Genomic DNA, 23,067 nt, shown 5'->3' with positions numbered 1-23,067 from the left:
TGGGGGAAGAGGGGGGTATTATCAAGGGAATAAAGAAAAGTAAAGGGACACACTTTCAACAGATATACACATAAAATAGAAAAAGAGGTCCAGAGCACAATTGAGCCTGAAGGGGAACGAAGCAATAGGGAAAGAAAAAAAAGGTCTCTCTGGTTGAACTGCAGATAGCTCAAAGAGGTTTAGCGCGATAGTAGACCCGCCCCAATGGGTTCTGACTTGGGTTGAACCCGTTGGGAATTAGTACACTGTGTTACACCTGTATTGTAATTTGTACTTATTTTCAATGTTTTATGGTTTTTTCATGTTTTTTTTTATATACAACTGTTGTAGTAATACATACATATCTAACTATAAGAGTATCTAACTATAAGAGCATAAATCTAATCTATCTATCTCATTGGGCTGATTGGTAATTCCCGTTGGGATTCCTCTTTACAACCCAACCATAACAAGCGACGCTCTATAGTGATTGTATATCCCCTGACCCCAGTTCCTAGCTAGTATTAGATGATCCACGCAATGCGGCAAATCGTTGCTTAGTGTCAGATCCTTCGGCCGGGAGCTCTGGAACCCCCAACGCCCTCACCAATTTGACCTTGTCCCTCCCCATTCCTCCGAATCTCGCTTTTTAGTGACTTAATAATTCTATGGATAATCAACATTAGTACTCTTCCTATTCCCCGATTATCATCTTTTCAATTCCATCGTTGTCTACGGAGTATAGAGTTGAGTGGTACGTTTTAGATTGTTCGATGATAAAAACTGGGAAAATTACCATCCGGTATTAATTGATACCACATCTATCTCCGTGCTCCATTTCCTTTCCCACCTTTTTTTCCCCTTCTTCTTTCTGGTTCAATCCATTTGTTCTTGGGGACTTTCACTGATACCTTTCATCCATAGGATTGACTCCTATTCTAATTATCTCCTATTACTTTTCTTCAACTCATCCTCCCTACTCACTCCTTCCTCCACTGGGCAGTCTACGACGACTCTGTCGCGCCCCCAAACTCGGACATTTGTCCTAATTTCGTCCTTCTGTTTAATCAATTGATACCCATTACTTCTATCATGCGTCCGGAAGTTGAACAAGAGCTCGCTCACACCTTGTTGGTGGAGCTGCTCGCCTACCAATTCGCCTCCCCCGTCCGATGGATTGAGACCCAAGATGTGATCCTCGCCGAACAGCGCACCGAGCGCATTGTTGAGATTGGTCCCGCAGATACCCTTGGAGGAATGGCTCGGCGGACACTAGCCTCTAAGTACGAGGCCTATGATGCTGCCACTTCAGTCCAGCGTCAGATTCTCTGCTATAATAAGGATGCCAGTGAGATCTACTATGATGTCGTGCCCGTAGAGGAAGAACCAGAGGTGGCTGCAGAGCCCGCTTCCTCAGGTGCCCCTGCGGCAGCACCAGCTGCCGCTCCTGCAGCTGGAGCCCCTCCGCCACCCCCCAATGCAGGCCCCGCTGCCTCAGTGGAAGATGTCCCGGTCACAGCAGTCGATATCCTGCGGACACTGGTTGCTCAGAAGCTAAAGAAGAGCCTGGGAGATGTTCCATTGTCAAAAGCCATTAAGGACCTTGTTGGAGGTAAGTACAGCCAGATCCCCTGCAAAAAAAAAAAAAAAAAAAAAAGAACTCATCTAACACGTGAATAGGCAAGTCCACATTACAAAATGAAATTCTAGGTGACCTGGGCAAGGAATTCGGTTCCACGCCCGAAAAGCCCGAGGACGTTCCCCTCGATGAGTTGGGTGCCTCGATGCAAGCCACATTCAACGGTCAACTTGGCAAGCAGTCTTCCTCGCTCATCGCCAGAATGGTCTCCTCCAAAATGCCCGGTGGCTTCAACATCACTTCTGTTAGAAAATACTTGGAGACTCGCTGGGGTTTGGGATCCGGGCGCCAGGATGGTGTGCTCCTGCTTGCTCTCACCATGGAGCCCCCTGCTCGTCTTGGATCGGAAGCGGATGCTAAGGCTTATCTCGACGACGTAGCCAACAAGTATGCCGCCAGCGCCGGAGTCAACCTTTCGGCTCCGGTTGCCGGCGGTGACGGCGGCGGTGCCGGCGGCGGCATGGTCATGGACCCTGCGGCCATTGATGCTCTGACCAAGGATCAACGAGCTCTGTTCAAGCAGCAGCTTGAGATCATTGCCCGCTACCTCAAGATGGACCTCCGTGGTGGTGAAAAGGCCTATGTGACATCTCAAGAGACCCAGAAAGCGCTGCAGGCTCAGCTGGACTTGTGGCAAGCAGAGCATGGTGACTTCTACGCCTCGGGCATCGAGCCATCATTCGATCAGCTGAAGGCCCGTGTTTACGACTCTTCATGGAACTGGGCTCGCCAAGATGCCTTGAGCATGTATTACGATATCATCTTTGGTCGCCTGCAGGTGGTGGACCGCGAAATTGTCAGTCAGTGTATCCGCATCATGAACCGCTCCAACCCCCTCCTCCTCGACTTCATGCAGTACCACATCGACAACTGCCCAACCGAGCGCGGAGAGACATATCAGTTGGCCAAGGAACTTGGACAGCAGCTTATTGAGAACTGTCGCGAAGTGTTGGAGGTGGCTCCAGTTTACAAGGACGTCGCTGTGCCTACTGGTCCCCAAACAACCATCGATGCCCGTGGCAATATTGGCTACAAGGAAACTCCTCGCACCAGCGCTCGCAAGCTTGAGCATTACGTCAAGCACATGGCTGAGGGAGGCCCCATCTCCGAGTACAGCAACCGCACTAAGGTTCAGAACGACCTGAAGAGTGTTTACAAGCTCATTCGCAAGCAGCATCGTCTCTCCAAGTCGTCGCAGATCCAGTTCGATGCCTTGTACAAGGACGTCGTTCACGCTCTTGGCATGAATGAGAGCCAAATTATCCCTCAGGAGAACGGCCACTCCAAGAAGGGCGGCCGTAGTGCCGCCAAGCGCACTACTGCCACCCGCCCTGGAAAAGTGGAAACTATTCCCTTCCTGCACCTGAAGAAGAAGACTGACCACGGCTGGGATTATAACAAGAAGCTGACTGGCATCTATCTGAATGTGATGGAGTCAGCTGCCAAGGACGGCCTTAGCTTCCAGGGCAAGAACGTTCTAATGACCGGTGCCGGTGCCGGTTCCATCGGTGCTGAGGTCCTCCAAGGTCTGATCAGCGGTGGTGCTCAGGTCGTTGTCACTACCAGTCGCTTCTCGCGCGAGGTAACTGAGTATTACCAGGCCATGTACGCCCGTTACGGTGCTCGTGGTTCCCAGCTTGTGGTTGTGCCTTTCAACCAAGGTAGCCAGCAGGATGTTGAGGCTTTGGTTGACTACATCTACGATACTAAAAAGGGTCTTGGCTGGGACTTGGACTTCGTCGTTCCCTTCGCTGCCATCCCCGAGAACGGCCGCGAGATCGACTCTATCGATTCCAAGTCCGAGCTTGCTCACCGCATCATGTTGACCAACTTGCTCCGTCTTTTGGGCTCGGTCAAGACCCAAAAGCAAGCTCATGGCTTCGAGACTCGCCCCGCTCAAGTTGTCTTGCCCCTGTCGCCCAACCACGGCACCTTCGGTAATGATGGCCTGTACTCTGAGTCCAAGCTTGCCCTCGAGACTCTCTTCAACCGTTGGTACTCGGAGAACTGGGGCCACTACCTCACCATCTGTGGTGCGGTCATTGGCTGGACCCGTGGTACTGGTCTGATGAGCGGCAATAACATGGTCGCCGAAGGCGTCGAGAAGCTTGGCGTCCGTACATTCTCCCAGCAGGAGATGGCTTTCAACCTTCTCGGACTGATGTCCCCGGCCATCGTCAACCTTTGCCAGCTGGACCCGGTATTTGCTGATCTCAACGGTGGTCTGCAATTCATTCCCGATCTAAAGGGTCTGATGACCAAGCTTCGCACCGACATCATGGAGACCAGCGATGTCCGCCAGGCTGTCATCAAGGAGACCGCCATCGAGCACAAGATCGTGAACGGCGAAGACAGTGGCGTTCTTTACAAGAAGGTTGTTGCCGAGCCCCGTGCCAACATCAAGTTTGAATTCCCTAACCTGCCCGACTGGGAGGAGGAAGTTAAGCCGCTCAATGAGTCTCTTAAGGGCATGGTCAACCTGGACAAGGTCGTCGTTGTCACTGGTTTCTCTGAAGTCGGTCCTTGGGGTAACTCCCGTACCCGATGGGAGATGGAATCTAAGGGCAAGTTCTCGTTGGAGGGCTGCGTTGAAATGGCATGGATCATGGGTCTGATTAAGCACCACAACGGTCCCCTCAAGGGGCAAGCCTACTCTGGTTGGGTTGATGCCAAGACCGGTGAGCCCGTTGATGACAAGGATATCAAGCCCAAGTACGAGAAGCACATCTTGGAGCACACTGGTATCCGTCTCATCGAGCCCGAGTTGTTCAAGGGATACGATCCTAAGAAAAAGCAACTTCTCCAAGAAATTGTCATCCAGGAGGACCTCGAACCTTTCGAGTCTTCCAAGGAGACAGCTGAAGAGTTCAAGCGTGAGCATGGAGACAAGGTCGAGATTTTCGAGATCCCCGAGTCTGGAGAGTACACCGTCCGTCTTCGCAAGGGCGCTACCATGCTTATCCCCAAGGCTCTGCAGTTCGATCGTCTTGTCGCCGGTCAGGTGCCCACAGGTTGGGACGCCAGCCGCTATGGTATTCCCGACGATATTATTGAGCAGGTGGATCCTGTGACCCTCTTTGTTCTGGTCTGCACTGCTGAATCTATGCTTTCCGCCGGTATCACCGACCCTTACGAGTTCTACAAGTATGTCCACCTGTCTGAGGTTGGTAACTGTATTGGTTCGGGTATTGGTGGTACCCACGCTTTGCGTGGAATGTACAAGGATCGCTTTATGGATAAGCCGTTGCAAAAGGATATCTTGCAGGAGTCCTTCATTAACACTATGTCCGCCTGGGTTAACATGCTGTTGTTGTCCTCTACCGGTCCTATTAAGACCCCCGTCGGTGCTTGCGCTACAGCTGTTGAGTCTGTGGACATTGGTTACGAGACCATTGCCGAGGGCAAGGCCCGCGTTTGCTTCGTCGGTGGTTTCGATGACTTCCAGGAGGAGGGCTCTTACGAGTTCGCCAACATGAAGGCCACTAGCAACGCTGAAGATGAATTCGCCCATGGTCGAACCCCGCAAGAGATGTCACGACCCACTACCACCACTCGTGCTGGTTTCATGGAGTCCCAGGGTTGCGGTATGCAACTTCTCATGACCGCACAGCTTGCTCTCGATATGGGTGTGCCCATCCACGGTATCATTGCCCTCAGCACGACCGCCACTGACAAGATCGGACGGTCCGTTCCCGCTCCTGGCCAGGGTGTCCTGACCACCGCTCGCGAGAACCCCGGCAAGTTCCCGTCCCCTCTGTTGGACATTAAGTACCGTCGCCGTCAATTGGATCTTCGCAAGAAGCAGATCAACGAATGGCAAGAAGCCGAGCTTCTGTACCTCCAGGAGGAAGCTGATGCCATGAAGGCTCAGAGTGACGAGACCTTCAACGAGGCCGAGTACATGCAGGAGCGTGCTCAGCACATTGAGCGCGAAGCCATTCGCCAGGAGAAGGATGCCCAATACAGTTTGGGTAACAACTTCTGGAAGCAGGATCCTCGCATTGCTCCCCTCCGTGGTGCCATGGCTACCTGGGGTCTTACAGTTGACGACATTGATATCGCATCCTTCCACGGTACTTCGACTGTCGCAAACGACAAGAACGAGTCCGATGTCATTTGCCAACAGATGAAGCACCTTGGACGCACCAAGGGTAACGCAGTGATGGGTATCTTCCAGAAGTACCTCACTGGTCACCCCAAGGGTGCCGCCGGTGCCTGGATGTTCAACGGCTGCTTGCAGGTCTTGGACAGCGGTCTTGTTCCCGGCAACCGCAACGCTGACAACGTTGACAAGGTCATGGAGAAGTTCGACTACATTGTCTACCCCAGCCGCAGCATCCAGACCGACGGTGTGAAGGCGTTCTCCGTCACCTCCTTCGGTTTCGGTCAGAAGGGTGCTCAGGTTATTGGTATTCACCCCAAGTACCTGTACGCCACTCTGGACCAGGCTCAGTACCAGGCCTACAAGACCAAGGTGGAGGCTCGCCAGAAGAAGGCCTACCGCTACTTCCACAACGGCCTGATCAACAACAGCATCTTCGTTGCCAAGACCAAGGCTCCTTACGAAGATGATCTGCAGAGCAAGGTCTTCCTGAACCCCGACTACCGCGTGTCGGTTGACAAGAAGACCTCTGAGCTCAAGTACTCCACCACTGGCCCCGAAGCCAAGGAGTCCGAAAGCACTCGCCAGACTCTCGAGTCCCTCGCCAAGGCCAATGCCGCCGAGAACTCAAAGGTCGGCGTTGACGTCGAGCACATCGATTCCGTCAACATTGAGAACGAGACCTTTGTCGAGCGCAACTTCACTCAGAGCGAGCAGGACTACTGTCGCAAGGCTGCCTCTCCCCAGTCCTCGTTTGCAGGCCGATGGAGTGCCAAGGAAGCTGTCTTCAAGTCATTGGGTGTCAACAGCAAGGGTGCCGGTGCTGCCCTGAAGGATATTGAGATCGGAGTTGATGCCAACGGCGCTCCGGTGGTTAACGTAAGTGCATGATTTCTCTCTATGATTCCAATAACAATGCTAACCTATCTCCAGCTTCATGGTGCTGCCGCCGCTGCCGCCAAACAGGCGGGTGTCAAGCAGGTCAGCGTTAGCATCAGCCACAGTGACTCGCAAGCTGTTGCTGTTGCGGTCTCGCAGTTTTAGAGCCCGGTGCATTTTCTTATTCTGTTCGCATATAGATCCTAGAGACTAAATTTTCTCTTGGGTGTGAGACGTAATGATTGTGATTTATGTTTTTAGATTCCGAACCAGCTTCGTCTCCTGGTTCGTTGTGTTTATAATGGGAGTGATGATATTTATTAAGTCTTTTTCTTTTGAATTATCATTTAAAGCCTAAGTTCTCTATACCGCGCTCTCCAATTTCCCTAGGAATTGTGAAGGTGCCCAGCAGATTCCGTTAGGTGGTTTTTTGCTAGAGGTGGTGAAATATCCCTGAAACAGGTGCTTTCGTTCCTTTCGAAACCATCCAAGATACTTCCGCGCTTCTGCTTCAAGTGGCCCTTGGTAACGGTATCTTGAGTTGAGACAGTAGGTTGGTACGCGGGAAAAAAAGTGAAAGGAAGAGAAAGGGAAGTAGTCTGTCTACAATGGGGAAAGTACGATGTTCTTCTAAGGTTCTAAGGTTCTACCTAGATAACCTTAAATACATAAAGGGCTTAGCACCCATACGGCAACCACGGGTCCTTTCATCCCCTATCCTGACTAGTCCTAGGTAGGTATGCCCAGGTCACCTCTTTTCCAATACCAGTTGCTTCTGTTTCTTCTCCTGGTTACTCCCAAGAAAAGAGCCTATCTATTGTAATATTTCTTCATTTTAGTCACCGTGTACTACAGAGGCATCAAACGTGGGTAGGGTAGGGACCCGAGGCCAGTAAGGATTTTCATTGGGACATATGTAAAAGATGGTTGCTCATAGTAAAGATATTAGGTAGGTACTCTTTATGAACAGCTATGAACAACCAGGAGAGACAGCTTGCAGAAGATGTCCATAGTTAAAGCGTTCCTAGACACAAGATGTCCGCTGGACAGCGAATGGCAGATAGGAAATAAAAGTAAAAAACATGGAAAGTATTCGAAATGATTTTGACTTGGAATTACCTTGTGCAGACCTCAGTTCCCCTTCCAGGGACCTGGTCGCAGCATCCGATCCTCCTTTCCGTAAACACTGACATCCTTGACAATGGCAATAAATCTCCGGTGGTTCTCCTTGGATTCGCCAATACGAGGACGGAAGACCTTCAAGAGGTCGCTGCTGAGGATGCCAGATGCTGGGATCGCGGCATGGATTTCTCCGGCCGTTGGGAACGTCTGGGTTCCAGAAACTGGAGTCGACACACGATGACCTGTAATGTAGATAGATGGTTAGTTTATTTCTTGTATCGAAAAGGGATTTTGCTCGGCACTCACCTCTGGGGCCGTCGGGACTGTTGGCACGGCTTCCGGAGAGTCGAGGCAAAGGACTTGCGGCGCGGGACCCTTGCGGAGTTCCACCACGAGAAACCGAAGGGTTGAGTTTCAGTTTCTTGATCTTGCCCCCTCGGTCATTTCAGCTCCAGACCCGGCGCCAGTGTCGACATCACTGCCAGATCCAGCGCCACCAGCAATGTTTCGCACGCGTTTCTTGCCCTAAATAAATCAATATATATTGGTTAAAGGAGAATGATTGTACATACCTGCAAAGCGGATGGAGAGATCGGACGCGATGGAGGTTGAGACGCAGGGAGATGCATGCCTTTGGCCTTCTTTCGAGATGTATCGGTGCCGCTCGCATCGGAAGCGTTTGGCGATCCAGGCCTTTTCCGGGATCCAGCAGCTCCAGCTTTCTTCAGGGGGTCTGTATGCTTGGGTCGACCGGAGGGAGTGTTTGTTCCCTTGGAGGAGAGCGCTTCTTTCTGGTTCTTTTCTTCTTCTGCCTTCTTGCGTTCCTCCTCCTTGGCCCGTTCGGTTTCGCTGTCGTCGGAGCTCTATATAAGTTGTATAAGTTAGCTTAGGGTTTGCGGTCGAAGATGGGTGAAAACCTACCTCCTCATCCGTGTAAGGATTGACGTCCGAACCGCTGCTGTAATCAAAGTTCCGTTCTCTCTTCTTCAGAGCCTTGCGCACACCCTTGCCCAACACACGCCGGGCCTCTCGTTCACGTCTCTCTCGCATTTCTTCAGCGTCATACTCCTTCTCGTCTTTCAGATTGAACACATTCGCCTTAAGCTGGTCCTCTTTGATTCTCTTTTCGGCATCCTTCGCATCTTCATCCTCATTGAAGAGGTCATCATGCTCTTCGTCATCGGCAAATCGATCCTCTTCGAAATCCATTTCTCCAGCTTCCAATCCCGCGCCCTTTCCAATATTTGCACCCTGTTTTCCAGCGTAGACTTTGCGCTGCTTGGCGTATGTTTCTAACTCTTTTTCTTGCTCCAGCTGCTGCTGCTTTTCCATGAACCATCGAGGGTCTTTCACCCTCTTGGCCATGAATTTCTCTGCTTCATCAATGGTCAAAGCCTTGAAGTTACTCTTGGCGTTGAACTTATACCACTTTTCGGCCGGAATCATTCTCATCTTTCCGTTGTCGAGGACAAAGACTGCATGTGTTTCAGACAGAGCTGCTTCGTAGTTTCCGACCCAGGTGTGCTGATTGTCGAAATCTTCCAGGTGCCATGGCAAGGCCTCTTCGTACTTGATCCGAGCTCGTGCAATCTCTTCAGGGGTCATATCCGACTTGAAAACCTGCTGCGTCTTCTGCTTCGGGGCATTTGGTCGTTTCGAGGTAGAGCCGAGGGCAGGAGCGATTTGGGAAAGGTTCTCAGCACGCTCTTTTTCACGTGCGGCCTTGCGAGCATCAAAGGCTTCGCGTTCAGCTTCATCCATTGGTTGGCCATCGATCTCGGACCTTCCCGAGTTTGGGTCGTGAGTCCGTGAACGTGGGTCGCGGCGGTGAAGTCGGACTGGTCGAGTAAATTGTGATTCGTCTCGTGGGTCGACGTTTTTCTTCGAGGCAAATCGCGCGACGTGGTGCTTCAATCCCTCCAGCAGAGCTCGCTTTGTCGTCACCACCGGATAATCAACGTACTTATCACTGAGCAAAGGACCGCTGAACCCATTCGATGACATGTGGTTGTTTGAAAGCTCAAGCATAGGTCGCTCGGACGGAAAGATTGCCTGGGGGTGGGACGGCCGCGAGGGAAGTGTCTTGGTGGCTGTTGCATTGCCGGCGGGAGTGGCGCCAGCTGGTTTGGGGGCAGGCCTTCTCTTCGGTCGAACCAAAGGATCAGCTGCTTTGGGACGACGCATCCTCATCACCGGTGCGCCATTTGGCCCAGTTGGGGTGCGAGCATTCGAGGGATTCGTTGGAGTCGACATGTTGCCGACGTGAAAAACAGAGTTGTACGAGTAGTAGAAGGCGACGCGACGAATTTCGCTAGGGATGAAAATGCGGAACAAATGTAACCCTTTGCCTTTCTTGTGTTGCGAAAAGAGGGGCAGGTTGAAAAAAGAGTGAGGGATGGGTAAGCCACTTTGAAAGAGCTGGAGACAGCGACCCGGACGTATGACGGTAGACCTCGGAGCAAATATTTACCCGTCCCGCTGGGATAACACGTGACTCGGGAAGATCTCCGGGCCGTGTGGTCTGTGCACTCTGAGGCTCTTCCAAGGTTTTAAAGATCACCTCTACAACCAAGGAATACATCGTAGTCATATTCAAAATTTATCCTAAAAGATTACAAATAGTCCAACACATAATAGTTCATCCAAATTGTAATGCCTCTAATAGTCTACCAAGCCCACTACATTTTCAGATAATCCAAATCCCAAGTCGTCAAGAACAGAGGCTGCATAAAGGGCGGCCGACCATTCTTGCTTTTCTATTTGGATAGGTACTAGATGTAGCGTATTTACTGGTAGCTTCTGTATCATTTCAATTGATGCAAACTCTACTGACCGAATCGCTGACCCGGTTCCAGTGGTTTGTATGGACAAGCAATCCAATCACAGCCCTTGACATTGTTAGCAGATATCAAACAACCAGAAGAATAAGAACTTACTTGTTTATAAATCTCCGTCCCCCACCATTTGAAACCATCGACCCAGCCTGGGTAAATGAAGACGAAGAAGACAACGACCACGGCAAATGCCAACCCAGAATCCAATGCGGCCGACAAGGTCATTGCATATTTCTCCCACCATGCGGTCCTCCTTCGGCGGATCACATAGTTGAATACGAAACACACAAGGCCCCAGATGGAAAAGTTGAGCCCGGTTGCAGGTGGTATCCAGCTCAGACTGCCAAACAAGATAGGGAAGTTGACCATACGCCAGAAGCTCTTCTTGCTGTGTCTCCCTAGAAGCCATGCTCCGAGAGGGGCGACGGCTCCCATCAAAAAGGCCCAGACAAGCGGACGATATAGCCCTCCTGGGCCAAAGAAGCGCTGGGGGCCAACGACTCCCCAGAGAATGCTACCGTTGAAATGAACTCGAGCAATGGGGCAATTGAAACCATTGATAGCTTCCGGGGTGCAAAGTCCCGGGACAAAATTGAACATCCAGTTCAGCACGCCGATTTGGGTCAGACTTGAGACCAAAGTCGCCATCATCTGGACACCAAACAGAATTCGTGGTGGGATCTTCATGTAATGGCCAAGTTTGAGGTCCGAGGAGAATTTGATCCCTTGTGCAGAGCTGATATATGAGTAGGTCACAAAAATCATGTTCGCCACAGGTCTTCCCGGGAATACAATACCGCAAAGGAGTTGGCAGATCAGATACAGACTGCTATGTTGATTGGTGACGGCCATGATGATGCCCACTGGGATGAAAAACAAAGAGGTAATACCAAGAGCCAAGAGTAGCCCATACCAAGGTAGGTGTGTGGGATAACTTGTGCTAGGGTCAGCTGCGATCAAAGGCAAAAGAGAGGGGGAAACATACTATTCCACTGTGAAGATGGCAATGGCGAGCATAGAGATGAACACGATCAGGTACCACGTGAGAGGAGCGTCCTTGTAGCGTCTCATCAAGCGGCAATGAACATCTTCCCCACCCAATGGAATTTCCTGGCCTGGTGCATGCGAACTGGTCCTTGGGATTTCAAAACTCTGTCGAATCGTAGCATTACTGCCACGAAGGGGCTGGTACGTCTCCATGCCTGGAACTTCTCGTCTTTCCTCAAAAGCCTTTCTAGTCTGTTGCCAGATGTCCTTTCCATACCAGCAAATGGTGTGAGTGACGAGGGATGTCAAAGCAGCAAACTGAACACCGTAAGACAGCACATAGGTAATTGGGAGATAAACCGGGGAGTAATCTTGATAGGCCTTTTCATCGAACAAAAAGTCCGTCGTCAAAATGCGGCTCACGTTGTATGGTCGCCCAGCATTGTCGAATACTGCCGTTGAAACGATGGGCATATATGCAGAGAAAAGAACATTTTTATAGTCTTCGTTCGGTCAGCAGAGTCAAATGAGATAAGACTGGGATATCTTACAAAGTATCGGAGCGGCTATCCAGATGACAAGCACCAGTCCCGTCACGATGTTGGCTGCGGCCCACCAAGGCGTGAGTAATGGGGAGCCAATGTAGGCAATCTGAGCCCAATCAAAGGTCAAGGGGAACATCCCAAGGCCAGAGGCAACACCAAACTAGAAGAGTCAGTCGAAGCAGCAGAAAATGACCTGAATGAATGTCTTACCAAGTTCGAAACCACCACATTTTTGGGTGCCAACCAAGTGATCACATTAAAATAACTTAGAGCAGGCATCAACAGTCCTGGAACAAAATACCAGAGGAACGCTCCTCCCCACACAATGACGAAGAATTTATATCGGGAGATGCTCCACCCATTTGCCTTTTTATTGACAGACTTGTGCATTGTGGAAAACATTGCAGTGGACATTAGTGTACCCGGCCAGATCATAGCCGATGGCCGCACCAGGAATCGTCGAGTTAGACCCGCGAATGCATATCCCAAAACCTGAGTGGATATGATGAGCAGCAGTTGATATATAACTGGGACATCCTGGTTGTAGAATTTATGTTGCTCGACAATAACCTGTCTTGGTCAGCTTCGTCACAAATACTTCGTGGGTGTACTAACATCAGTGGCGAAAGCAAATCCAAAGGAAACATTGCTGCTAATATAGACACAAGCATGCTCTTTCTCGTTCCAACGGCCCTGGGCAACCCAAAGTCTGACTCGGGACGCCAATGGTACAGGGGGGGAATCGATCTCGCCAGAGAGTAACTCCCGGTGATGAAGGGATCCGTTCTCGAAAATCTCGAGAGGGTCACCTGTTTGTTTAAAGAGCACATCCCAAAACTTGCCTAGTGGATGAACTAGAACAAGGGCAATAATTGGGGTAATGGCAACGCTAGGATAGCGCAAAGAAAAGAAAAGATTGGCAGCGGACCCCGTCAAAGAGAATAACAAAGAGAGAATCCACATCCGAGGTGCTAGAAACCATTAGATATACATAGAGAAAGAATATCTGGAAGAAAGCTTACTGTTAATAGAAAGGGAGATATCGTCCGTCGCCGGGACCGAAGCTCGTACTTGGGCATACGGCGAATTATCTGGAGGATCCTCACTCGAGGACTTTGAATCATCATCATCAATGTCGAGGATATTTTCATCATCACTTGTCATATATGGCGAAGACGCTGGTGTCTCTTGCATCACCGGGTTACCCGGTACGGCCAATCCAGTGGCAAACGAGTATTTTGAATCTGGACCCATTCCCACATCGGAGGCAGCGGATGAAGGCCGACGGTTTCTCTCTGCATAGAAGCTGTTTCGTCTCCTGACAGAGGAATGTGAACGTCTCGGGGTAGACCCTTGTACGTTGGAAGAGCTTCCAATGCCATTTTCGAAGCTCGCGCGTTGTAACCCCCCCGCGAACTTTTTGACTACGAGGAACCGGGATATCCTCTTCCGAGTCGTTTGTGCTTTGCAATGATCCGTAAGAGGGAGCACCCGGGATGGGCGACGAGCGAAGAGGGGCGCGCGACATAAAGGCCCGAAAGCGCTGAACAATCCCAGTGTCGATATTCACGTCGGGTGGTAGATTGTCGATTTCGGGGTAGTTCCCATTGTCGCTCGCACAATCATCGAAAGTGGAATCTGTTCGATCCGATTCAGCGGGAAGCCACTTGCGCCTCGGGGCCGAGGGGCAAGACAGCTTCCGCGTCCGCAGTGGAATATTGGCCGACGTGATGGTGGGGGGATGATGAAATACTTCCAGTATTTCAGGTTAGGTCGTGCATTAGCTCGAGATCGATCTGGACATTGAGGAATCAGAAGAGTGAAAATCCCAGAGCTAGTGGAGGACTAAGGTCGTAGTGTGGTGAAAAACGACCCATCGTCCCCCCCCGGCGGTTGGACTGCCCCACCTACATCGGCAGATTTATCTTCCCTCCAGGGCTGTCCAACGAAAGGTTGCATACTCCGTACAAGGTACGATATTACAATCATATACAACAATGAATAATATACAGTGTTGGATAACCTGCACTTCCTTATGTACAATTGATTTGGTATCTAATCGCTTAAAACAGTTCTACAACCTTTTCATCCTCGTTTTGAGGCGCCTCGATTTGAGGTTGTTCGGGCTCCCCTTCACCTTCACCTTCACCTTCCTCATCTCGCATCAGGACCTGAACTAACCGGTCGCATGCCTCTGTCACATTCTCATCTTCAACATGCATATGGGTTTCGCGGATCAAAGGGTAAACCTTGACTGCTCGCATCTTATCACGACCCTCGCGAGTTGTGGTCAGGAGAAGCAAGGTTTCGAGATGAGTTGTGATGATGGTGGTATCGCTGTCTCGCTGCTTATCGGGCGGCAATAGCTGGAGGTCTGGCAGCATATCCGTCGTATCCTCGTCCGACAGCTCCTCTGGACCTGCAAGCGGGAGCAACAGGTAAGGCAGAAGGTTGGCGCCATCCTCGTCAAAGAGCATTGGATGCGACTCGATTTCAAAAGCCACATTCTTGATTGTGGATGCAACACCCTTCCTGCGGATATCGCTCTTGTGCTCCGTGAAGACTGTCAGCTTGGTGATGGGGACCACGCCATCGTACTCCTGGCGTTGGGTGAAATAGGCCCTGCCCTTGTCTGTCTGGGACAGGTCGGCAAACAGGTATGACAGGTAATCATAATTGGCGTGCTTGTTGAGATCCCCCTCGGCACCCTTCACGAAGCAGTCCATCACCTGATCGATTGCGTTCTCGGAGGTAGATACGGATTCGGGGGCTTTGCGCTTGAGTGAGAACAGATCGTGCAGTTTGTCGGATTTGACGAGATTGGCCAAAAGCATGGCCACTTCGTCGGCGTTGGGTTCATTGGGATTCTGAGATCGAACACATTAGGCCCCATTGCTATCCACAGGTATGACCGAGATAACTCACTGTCAATTTCGCAAGCAAGGTCTCAATGAACTTCTCATCCTCCGCGAGGAGTTTCAACACCTCTTCGTCAGCAGACAAGTTGACCAGGATGGTCAATGCATTCTTCGCAATGGGCTATACAAAGTTATCAGTCGAAAGTCACCCCCCATGATCGCAGATAACGCACGGTGTAATCACGGGTCAGAAGCTTCAAATCGCGGACGGGCAGGAGTTGATGGCGCTTGAACAAGTCAGGCTGGGCTGTGGAGAAGCCGACGAGGTTTTCACAAGCTATGAGCTGTTAGATCATATATTCGCGCGCCGCGAGAGGAGTTGTCGTACCGATTTGTCTGATTTGGGTGTTGCCATGGTGCAGGAATTCCACCAGCTATAGAAAGATGTGAGTGAGCTAATCGATATTGTAGGTCGTAGGGACGCACCTCTTCAAGTTCGGTCGGCATATTGAAGTATAATCTATAAGCCAAAAAGAAGGGCACCTGAATGTGTGTTCCAAAATTGTCGAATCTCAAAGATTTTTTTTTTCCCGCGGAAGTGGGGGGTTTTCGACGTCACTGGAAGCGTGGAGATAACTCCCAAGGGGTCTTATTCTACGATTTGTAATACAAAACAAGTATATGTAACTATATAGATATAGGCAATCTTAAGAGGATAGGAGTAGTTAATCCAATAATAGCCATACCACTAATGATCTATAGTTATTTCTACAATATACATGTCGACATTACTTCCCTCGAAAGAGGCCGGAAATGCCCCGCCTCTAGCGTTCCCGGAGATCGTCTCCTCCATCTTTGACCTTTAAATCAGCTATACTACCTAGAAAATCCGATAGTATATATAGTTACCCATAGCAGGGTTGTTTAACCAACATTTAACCATACTCCTTTTTTTACACTTTTTGAGGTGAACATTGGATGGTTGCTTTTAGACAATTCGTACACGGTGCCATACACTCCGTTCATCTTATTCGTTTCGAGCGTCTCGAGCTCGTCAATCCCCTGGTCTACACTGAGCTTGTGCAGATCGGCCGTAGGCAACTATGAGCTGCAGACCAGATATAGGTATTTGCCAGAGGTCTTGATAATCTTGGCAACGCGCTCATTTGGTATCCTCAAAGAGAGAGACGAGGTGAGTTTCAACGGACTCCTGGAGAGTACCGATGGCAGAGGACTAGAAACGGAGATCGGACTTGAAGTCCTGGGCGGACCAGACGCTGGAAGGGGAGCTTCCGGACTAGGGACTAGGGACTAGGAGCTTAGTTGACTTCTGGTAGCGACGAATCTCATGTATGGCAGAATTCAATATCGCACCATATATGGAAGGCGGTGACTGAATATTCAGGCCGGGGGTGTCGAATTAGCAAGGTAGAGTGGGGGTGGGGTCGGGGTTGGGGAGGGGTCAATACATCAATTCCCCTAAAGATATACAACATATTCAATAATAACAGTCGCGACGTTTAAATCTTATTAAAATCTCCAAGTCTACCATCTCAATATCTCAATTGAATCATGGAGAACCCAAACCTCAACGAGATCCATGACTTCCTAGTCTCCTTGGCCTTCAAGGCTGGAGACATAATCAATAATGCACTCCCAGCAACCAGCGGCACAGGATCCAAAATTAATAGTCCGTATGCATACAAACAGCAAAAAGACACCAACTAATCCCTGTAGGTGTCGACCTCGTCACGGAATATGACCGTGCCGTCGAAAACATGATCTCGACCTCCCTGAGGGAGAAGTACCCACACTACGAGTATGTGTTTTCTCGTTCACAGCCGCTAGCATGTTCCTGATGCGTATTCTCTCAGATTCCACGGCGAGGAAACATATGACCCAGCACGCCCATTGACCGATGCCCCTACCTTCGTCGTGGACCCCATCGATGGAACGACGAACTTCGTGCACGGCTTCCCATTTGCCTGTGTTTCGCTCGGGTTCGCCGTTGGACGCATACCGGCAGTAGGCGTGGTGTTCAACCCCTCCACCAAAAACTTGTATTCTGCTATTCGAGGCCAAGGCGCTTTCCTCAATCGTGAAACTCGCTTGCCGCTTAAGGGTGACAATGTAGAGCCCCTGTCCGGACTAGCTAATGCTCTCATTGCTATTGAATGGGGCGCGGATCGCAGCGGGAACAATTGGGAGACTAAGGTTCGGACATATGAGAAGCTGGGCCAGTCTAAGGAAAACGGTGGGGCTATGGTGCGCTCGATGCGGAGTTTAGGCTCGGCCGCGTTGAATCTATGTGCTGTGGCTGATGGCTCGTTGGATTTGTATTGGGAGGGTGGATGCTGGTCCTGGGATGTCTGCGCGGGATGGGTTATCCTCTCTGAAGCTGGGGGTATTATGGCGGACGGCAACCCAGGAGTTTGGGAAGCTCGTCTTGATGGGCGGAAATATCTTGCTGTCCGAGGTTCCCCAGGCGGAACTGGACAGAAGGAGATGGTGGAGGAATTCTGGAGCCATGTTCAAGGTGAATTGAAGTATTGATTACTGTCCCTTAATCCTTGGACTAGTTGAATACAATATAGAGTAAAAAAAAAAGCTTCAATTCAAATATAACGTTCACATAATTACAGGGTATATATGTCTAAGGAAACTGTATGTACAATGAAAACCAGAATGGCGCTATTATAAATGACGGAAACCAGCGTTGGTTTCCACTTCGAAACCGGACTCGCTGTCATCCTCGACAACTTCACGATCAGTCCATCGTGCTGAATCCGACCTCGATACAAGATTTCTGTCACTGGTGCTCATGTGCGATTCATCTTCGACAGGTAAGGTGTCACGAGGACCGGAAGATGGACCTTCCGATACATGGAGATTGGATACATTTGGCAAATCGTCTGTATCTCTTACTGAATTTGGATCGGCAAAATCGGACTGCCCTTCAATCTCATCACCCGAACTAGTCGGTCCAACATTTGGAGACTTGGCCATCTCCACATTTTGCTTCAGAGAATCGTCGGTTTCCGCAGTAGGCGTGTGGCCGAAATGTGTGTCAACCAAGTGTTTCACAACAGGCCAGCCATAGGCATTGGTGAACATGCGCCGCACAATAATGTTATTGTGGGCATCAGGCTCAAGCCGAACAAGAACCTTACGCCAAGTCAGATCACGGTGATAAGCTCTCGCAATCTTTTCTTCGACCTTGAGGCCACTCTCATTTTCCGCGATGCTAGCAGGTGGGTGCTGAGTGGGTGTCGACTTCGATTGCTTGCCCTGAAGCGAACCAAATGCTAATGTGCGTCGCTTTGTCGGTAAAGGATGCGGTATATCCTCTGGGTGGTAGATGCGGTCGTGGAAGATTGTCCGGGGTCGCGAGGCAGGATCCAAAATGAAATCCGCAGGTGGTAAAGGTGGCATTAGTAAATCTCCAGCAGACTCGAAAAATGTTGTCTTTGGAGGCGTGTGTACTCCTTCGTGCTCCTGTGAGGAATGTCCAGGAGCAATTGGAATCATGCCATCTCCAACGCCATCGCCAGTCTCAAACGTGCCCAGGGTCTGGCTACGCTTATAAATTCTAGCATTCTTGCTAGTAGGGGGATTCTTGCCCTGATTTAGGCGAAACAGCGAGAAAAAGCTGTCCAGAGGACTGGGAGACGCACTTCCCGGGATATTTTCCTTCTCCGCGCCCTCTGGCATTTTCAGGCCGGACACATGACTGGGTGGTGCTAGGAATTGTGCCGGTCTCGGGGAGATTGCATCTTCGTCCGAAATGTCGTTTTGGGGTCTTGGGGAAACCTGGGTCGCAGGATATGCGATTTGATGACCGGTCTCCAATGCCGGGAGACTCAAATGCTGTTCTCCGTCGGGGCGACCTAATCGCGGGGATTTCGAGTTGGCGCCTGTCAACTCTGCCCACCCCCATTCGGCCATAGTTCCAACAATTCCATTGTCCCTCCTCGCCTTTTCAACCCGATCCAGACCTTTCCAGTCTAGGAACAAAAGCGAGGACGTCCGCAAAGGAACTATCCCGTCGTTCACCACATTCGAGTACACTGTGCGATGTTGGAACTTCTTAAGAACCTCGTGGGCAGGACCGCAAGGAAGAATCCGTAGAAGCGGCTTGGCGCCAGGATCCGAATGGCCAGGGTCTTTCGCAGACTCTCCTCTTCCAGCAATAATGGCTCCCCAGCCACTTCGAACTTTCGGTGCTGTCCAACTCAACCCGAGGTCCTGGCCGGTACGTCCAACTAAACCTAAATCCAATGCAAATCGAACGTACATTGGATTCTCATTGCTAAGACCGAGAAAGGGGGTTGCAAGGGCAATAAAGTTAACAGGCTTGATTTGCTCAAAGAACTGAGGTGAGTGCTTTTGGATATATGCGATTGCATATGTCTGAATCAGCCCGCCGAGAGAATGGCCAACAAAACTGATGCTTGTAATCTGGTAGGCATGGTCTTCGTTTTGAAATTGTTGGGCATTCTCTTCGGGGGTTGATTCAGCTGGATGAGCAAATGGTTGAGTTCGCTCCTTGCGAGCACCAAAAGGTCGAGAAAATGGGTTCGACTTTGAGCCCTTCAAAGGGAAATAGGGTTGATCTGGATATGTGAGAAGGAGGACATATTTGGCCAGTCGTTTGCCGAGGTATTGAATCCCACGCTCAGTCCGAACAGCATTGCCAGAGAACCCTCTGACAATGACTTGCTCGTCGTCATCATCAGGGTTATCGCTAGACTGGTTATTTTGATCCTCCTCCACATGACTGGATTTACTGCTGACAGAACCAGGGATTAGGAATTATGGGTGCCCAAGCGCTCAAATGGGGTTTCATACCTTGTCAGGTTTTCTCTATCATCCAGTCCAACAGGGCCGACGTGGGGAGCGTTTGCTTTATTGTCGTCCTTCTTGGATTTTCTCATGGCTGCGTCGATGCTCTCCTTTAAAAAGAGCATGTCTGCACCGAGGTTGCTGTGCAACCCATGTGTCAGTAACACGAGATGCACCTTCTTCTTCTTCTGGGCGCTTTTCATCGGAACTTCAGTAGAGCCCTCCGGCGCTGGATTGTCACGCAGAGATTGCGAGTCCTGACTCTTCTGATCAACGCTTTCGGAAGCCGGCTTCGCCGAGGGGAATGGCGGATTGCTCCATAGACTAGTTGTATCGTCGACATGAAGAGCGATTGATTTTGTGTACACGCCTTTAGAGGCAAGCACCTGACTACCTCTAGTTCCAGGCAGCCAATGGTCTTGTAACTTTGCCGGAGGCCCCGGAGCGCCATTTCCGCTACTCCATGCACCGCCCGAGAAATATGCCAGCGATTTTTCATCTCGGCCCACCAGCAGCTCAAAATGGACCGCTGCGCTACTTGAGAATATCACCTGCGATTGTATCTCAACGATCCAGCTAACTCTCTGCCCACTTGCCGGTCCGCCTTGACCCGGAGAGCCAAAATCGTGAGCTTCCTGAAGATTAGTCGGCACCTTGATGATGGCGTCCCAACCACCTCCCGCCTTTAGGTAGGGCTCAAACTGAGGTGTACCCTCCAGATCCTGTCGCTCGTATTTGGTATTGGGGTCAAACTGCGAGGGATAGCAAGCAGCGTATAGCGTGTACGGGCCATGGAGGTATGCGGCACGCAACGGGATGGCAGATGTGTTCTTCACCCTCACGTAGAGATTCGAAGGAATGGGAAGGATCGGATCGTCCGCCGGAGTATAGGTAATCGTGTATCTGTTGGAGGATTTACTATTAGCGACCCAGAAGGACTTCGGACTTGAGGGGCAATCCGGACTAGACTCACCTAACAACTTCCCCAACACGAACACTACCAACTTGATGGATTAACAACATGTCGGTCGCTTCCTTTATATCCACCGGAGTTGTTTGCCAGCCGGAGAAGGTATGAAATCGCGACCTTTTATTGCAGGGTTGTGCTGCACCTTGGTCTGGGGTTTGGGAGGCTGAATAGGTGCGCGCGGTGATCAGCATCGAATCTAATGGGCAGTTCCATTATAATCAAGCAAATTCCAAGGCGCTAGATAAGATAGACTAGCGAGACAACAACAATATCATTTGCTGGCGCATCCCATATGCTGGGATGGGTGGAGTGGTAGTTTACGGGGTCCAATCCCGGAGACGGCGGCAAACACATGATTACATTCCCTTTACGGATCAACAACTCTATGAACTGGCCCTTGTTTTATGAACCATACCACAATGTATTCTTCAGTTCTAATCTAATATATATCTCTATCGAAACTTGGGTGAATCTCTGTCTAATTGATCAAGTTCAGTAAACGGGTAGGTTCTTTCCGAATTTCCACCCAACCATCTTTTTCCACAGCAACGATCTTTCCATCAATACAAACTCGTCGCCACCTCTCCTCATCTTCTTGGAAATCGATTCGAACTTGTTCAGTGTTGGCGTAGGTAACCGTATCTTCCATCACATGCCGACCGCCCTGATAGGCTAGAGTCATCAGCTGCATCGCGTCTTCGGCTGACATAGGACCGAAGCGGATGAACCTCATTTGTCCGTCCAGGGGAACTGAGTCTGGGGAAATCAAGAAGTCCTTCTCGAGTCGTGGAACGAGTGTAGCGAGCGTATACATGTGCTCGAGCTCTTCCACTGCTTCTTGGGAACGCGCCTCGTTTAGCCCATTCGAGGTGGTTAATGTGATTTTGCCTTTGAATTTGTGAGGCGGAGTGCCGTCTGAGGGATTAAGTAGCTCATTTGCGGCCATCTTGAAACGATCTACTCCAAATTTGCGATATTCGAATGTATCGCTGTCTGCAACCAATGCAGCATGGAGCCCCCAGCTCGCAACAACGGCCCCGTATAATGTGTGGTGAACATCGGTGTCGATATCGGCTCGCTGGCGACCTTCATCGATGACCAATCGACTGCCTGGTGAGAATTTGGCAGCAAATACTGGTATAGATGATGGGCTGCCTCGAAGGAGGGTTGAAAGACCCGGCACCGGACCCGATCGTAATCCAATAGAACTTGCCATAGCATTCCCTGTCCCACAAGGCATCAACACAATATTGGGAGACACGCCGATCTTCTTCTTAGATTTGTAGAAAACCTCAAGAATGTCGATAAGACCCCCGTCGCCAGAAAGAAGGATGATGGTCTGAGGGACGCTATTTTGAGCCCGCTCCAGGAATTTCGATCGTGCGAGCTCGGTGATAGTTTGCGCCGACTGCGTCTCGTAGAGCTCGTAATTTTCTAACCCAACATATGTAAGAAGTGGCCGCACAACATCTTCAAAGACTGTCTTGGATTTCCCCGTTCCTGATCCAGTAGATACTACCACCTGGACGATAGGTGGTTCATCTTCGTTCCGAAGATGGCTGGGAACTTTGGTCACAAATGGAGATAATTCTGCAGGCAGAGACTCGATATCGATCCTTTTTAAAGAAAAGTCTTCGGACTTGGGGCCATCCAGTTCGGTTTTCTGAAAGAACAGCACACTGTACGTGGGTGGATTGGACAAGACGCAGAGAATGTCGTTGAAGTCAATCACATACTCAGCACCTGCGTGAGATGTGTATTTTAGGGTACTATCGACTATATCGACTGCCAAAGGGCCAGACATCTCTGCTATCTCTGAGTATGTAGAGTAGTGAGAGAAAAATCAACAGTTGACAAGGCGGGGTTTACGGCTTACCCGGACCTTTTAATCCATGTCGTACTACTTGGCTAAAAAGACGACAGGCTTTCTAGGAGAGATCTCACTCTTTAATTGTTATTATTATTACATGACTGTCTTTTTATCCAAAAAAATCGAGGTTACTTGGTTATCTATTTTTGGGGGGCTTATTTATATATACAACTAACACTTCCAATATGGTTGAATTCTTATACCGGCAGCGCTGGCTCTATTTATATTGGGTCTGCTCAACGCCGTACGGAAGATCATCAACAATCAATCATATATGGTCAGAAGCTGCTTGGAAGCACGATTGCCTATGACATACACCTGGGTAATCATTAGCGGAGAACCTTATACGAGCATTTAGCCGACTAGCCCAAAAACATTGTATCGGTATATATATATTACATCCATTAAAGACCACACATGTAGCTAGTTGCAGCTAGTCA

At 50.1% G+C, this 23,067-nt stretch overlaps 7 protein-coding genes across 7 annotated transcripts; 2 read left to right on the top strand and 5 right to left on the bottom strand.

Moving 5' to 3' along the window:
• The first annotated feature begins 897 nt into the window (after positions 1 to 897).
• On the top strand, positions 898 to 6,810 carry N7516_005107 (trifunctional fatty acid synthase subunit FAS2). The gene is made up of 3 exons (XM_057217827.1): positions 898 to 1,591; positions 1,660 to 6,599; positions 6,654 to 6,810. Exons 1-3 carry the CDS (start codon positions 1,072 to 1,074, stop codon positions 6,762 to 6,764), a joined length of 5,571 nt encoding a protein of 1,856 aa, XP_057079710.1. The 5' UTR covers positions 898 to 1,071; the 3' UTR covers positions 6,765 to 6,810.
• Positions 6,811 to 7,730: 920 nt separating this feature from the next.
• Positions 7,731 to 9,974, bottom strand: N7516_005106 (transcription factor IIF subunit TFG1; the record flags this gene model as incomplete). The annotated part of the gene is made up of 5 exons (XM_057217826.1): positions 7,731 to 7,963; positions 8,028 to 8,080; positions 8,179 to 8,246; positions 8,294 to 8,584; positions 8,643 to 9,974. 5 exons carry the CDS (start codon positions 9,972 to 9,974, stop codon positions 7,731 to 7,733), a joined length of 1,977 nt encoding a protein of 658 aa, XP_057079709.1.
• A 572-nt stretch (positions 9,975 to 10,546) lies between these two features.
• On the bottom strand, positions 10,547 to 13,341 carry N7516_005105 (uncharacterized protein; the record flags this gene model as incomplete). The annotated part of the gene is made up of 7 exons (XM_057217825.1): positions 10,547 to 10,609; positions 10,658 to 11,489; positions 11,541 to 12,045; positions 12,094 to 12,247; positions 12,298 to 12,657; positions 12,703 to 13,058; positions 13,110 to 13,341. The coding sequence occupies 7 exons, from the start codon at positions 13,339 to 13,341 to the stop codon at positions 10,547 to 10,549; spliced, it is 2,502 nt and encodes an 833-aa protein (XP_057079708.1).
• An 809-nt stretch (positions 13,342 to 14,150) lies between these two features.
• N7516_005104 (protein HGH1) lies at positions 14,151 to 15,452 on the bottom strand (the record flags this gene model as incomplete). The annotated part of the gene is made up of 5 exons (XM_057217824.1): positions 14,151 to 14,954; positions 15,013 to 15,126; positions 15,179 to 15,282; positions 15,334 to 15,379; positions 15,432 to 15,452. 5 exons carry the CDS (start codon positions 15,450 to 15,452, stop codon positions 14,151 to 14,153), a joined length of 1,089 nt encoding a protein of 362 aa, XP_057079707.1.
• Positions 15,453 to 16,517: 1,065 nt separating this feature from the next.
• On the top strand, positions 16,518 to 17,498 carry N7516_005103 (inositol monophosphatase family protein; the record flags this gene model as incomplete). Its single annotated transcript, XM_057217823.1, has 3 exons — positions 16,518 to 16,635; positions 16,683 to 16,764; positions 16,820 to 17,498. 3 exons carry the CDS (start codon positions 16,518 to 16,520, stop codon positions 17,496 to 17,498), a joined length of 879 nt encoding a protein of 292 aa, XP_057079706.1.
• Positions 17,499 to 17,639: 141 nt separating this feature from the next.
• N7516_005102 (lipase ROG1 family protein) lies at positions 17,640 to 20,948 on the bottom strand (the record flags this gene model as incomplete). Its single annotated transcript, XM_057217822.1, has 3 exons — positions 17,640 to 19,731; positions 19,794 to 20,690; positions 20,761 to 20,948. The coding sequence occupies 3 exons, from the start codon at positions 20,946 to 20,948 to the stop codon at positions 17,640 to 17,642; spliced, it is 3,177 nt and encodes a 1,058-aa protein (XP_057079705.1).
• Positions 20,949 to 21,235: 287 nt separating this feature from the next.
• N7516_005101 (diacylglycerol/lipid kinase family protein) lies at positions 21,236 to 22,561 on the bottom strand (the record flags this gene model as incomplete). Its single annotated transcript, XM_057217821.1, has 1 exon — positions 21,236 to 22,561. One exon carries the CDS (start codon positions 22,559 to 22,561, stop codon positions 21,236 to 21,238), a length of 1,326 nt encoding a protein of 441 aa, XP_057079704.1.
• Positions 22,562 to 23,067: the final 506 nt, after the last annotated feature.

The sequence above is a fragment of the Penicillium verrucosum genome (assembly GCF_028828655.1).
Source record: "Penicillium verrucosum strain IBT 35672 chromosome Unknown utg000001l_segment0_segment0, whole genome shotgun sequence".
NCBI classification, from domain to species: Eukaryota; Fungi; Ascomycota; class Eurotiomycetes; order Eurotiales; family Aspergillaceae; genus Penicillium; species Penicillium verrucosum.
This window is presented reverse-complemented; position numbering and strand designations above follow the sequence as displayed.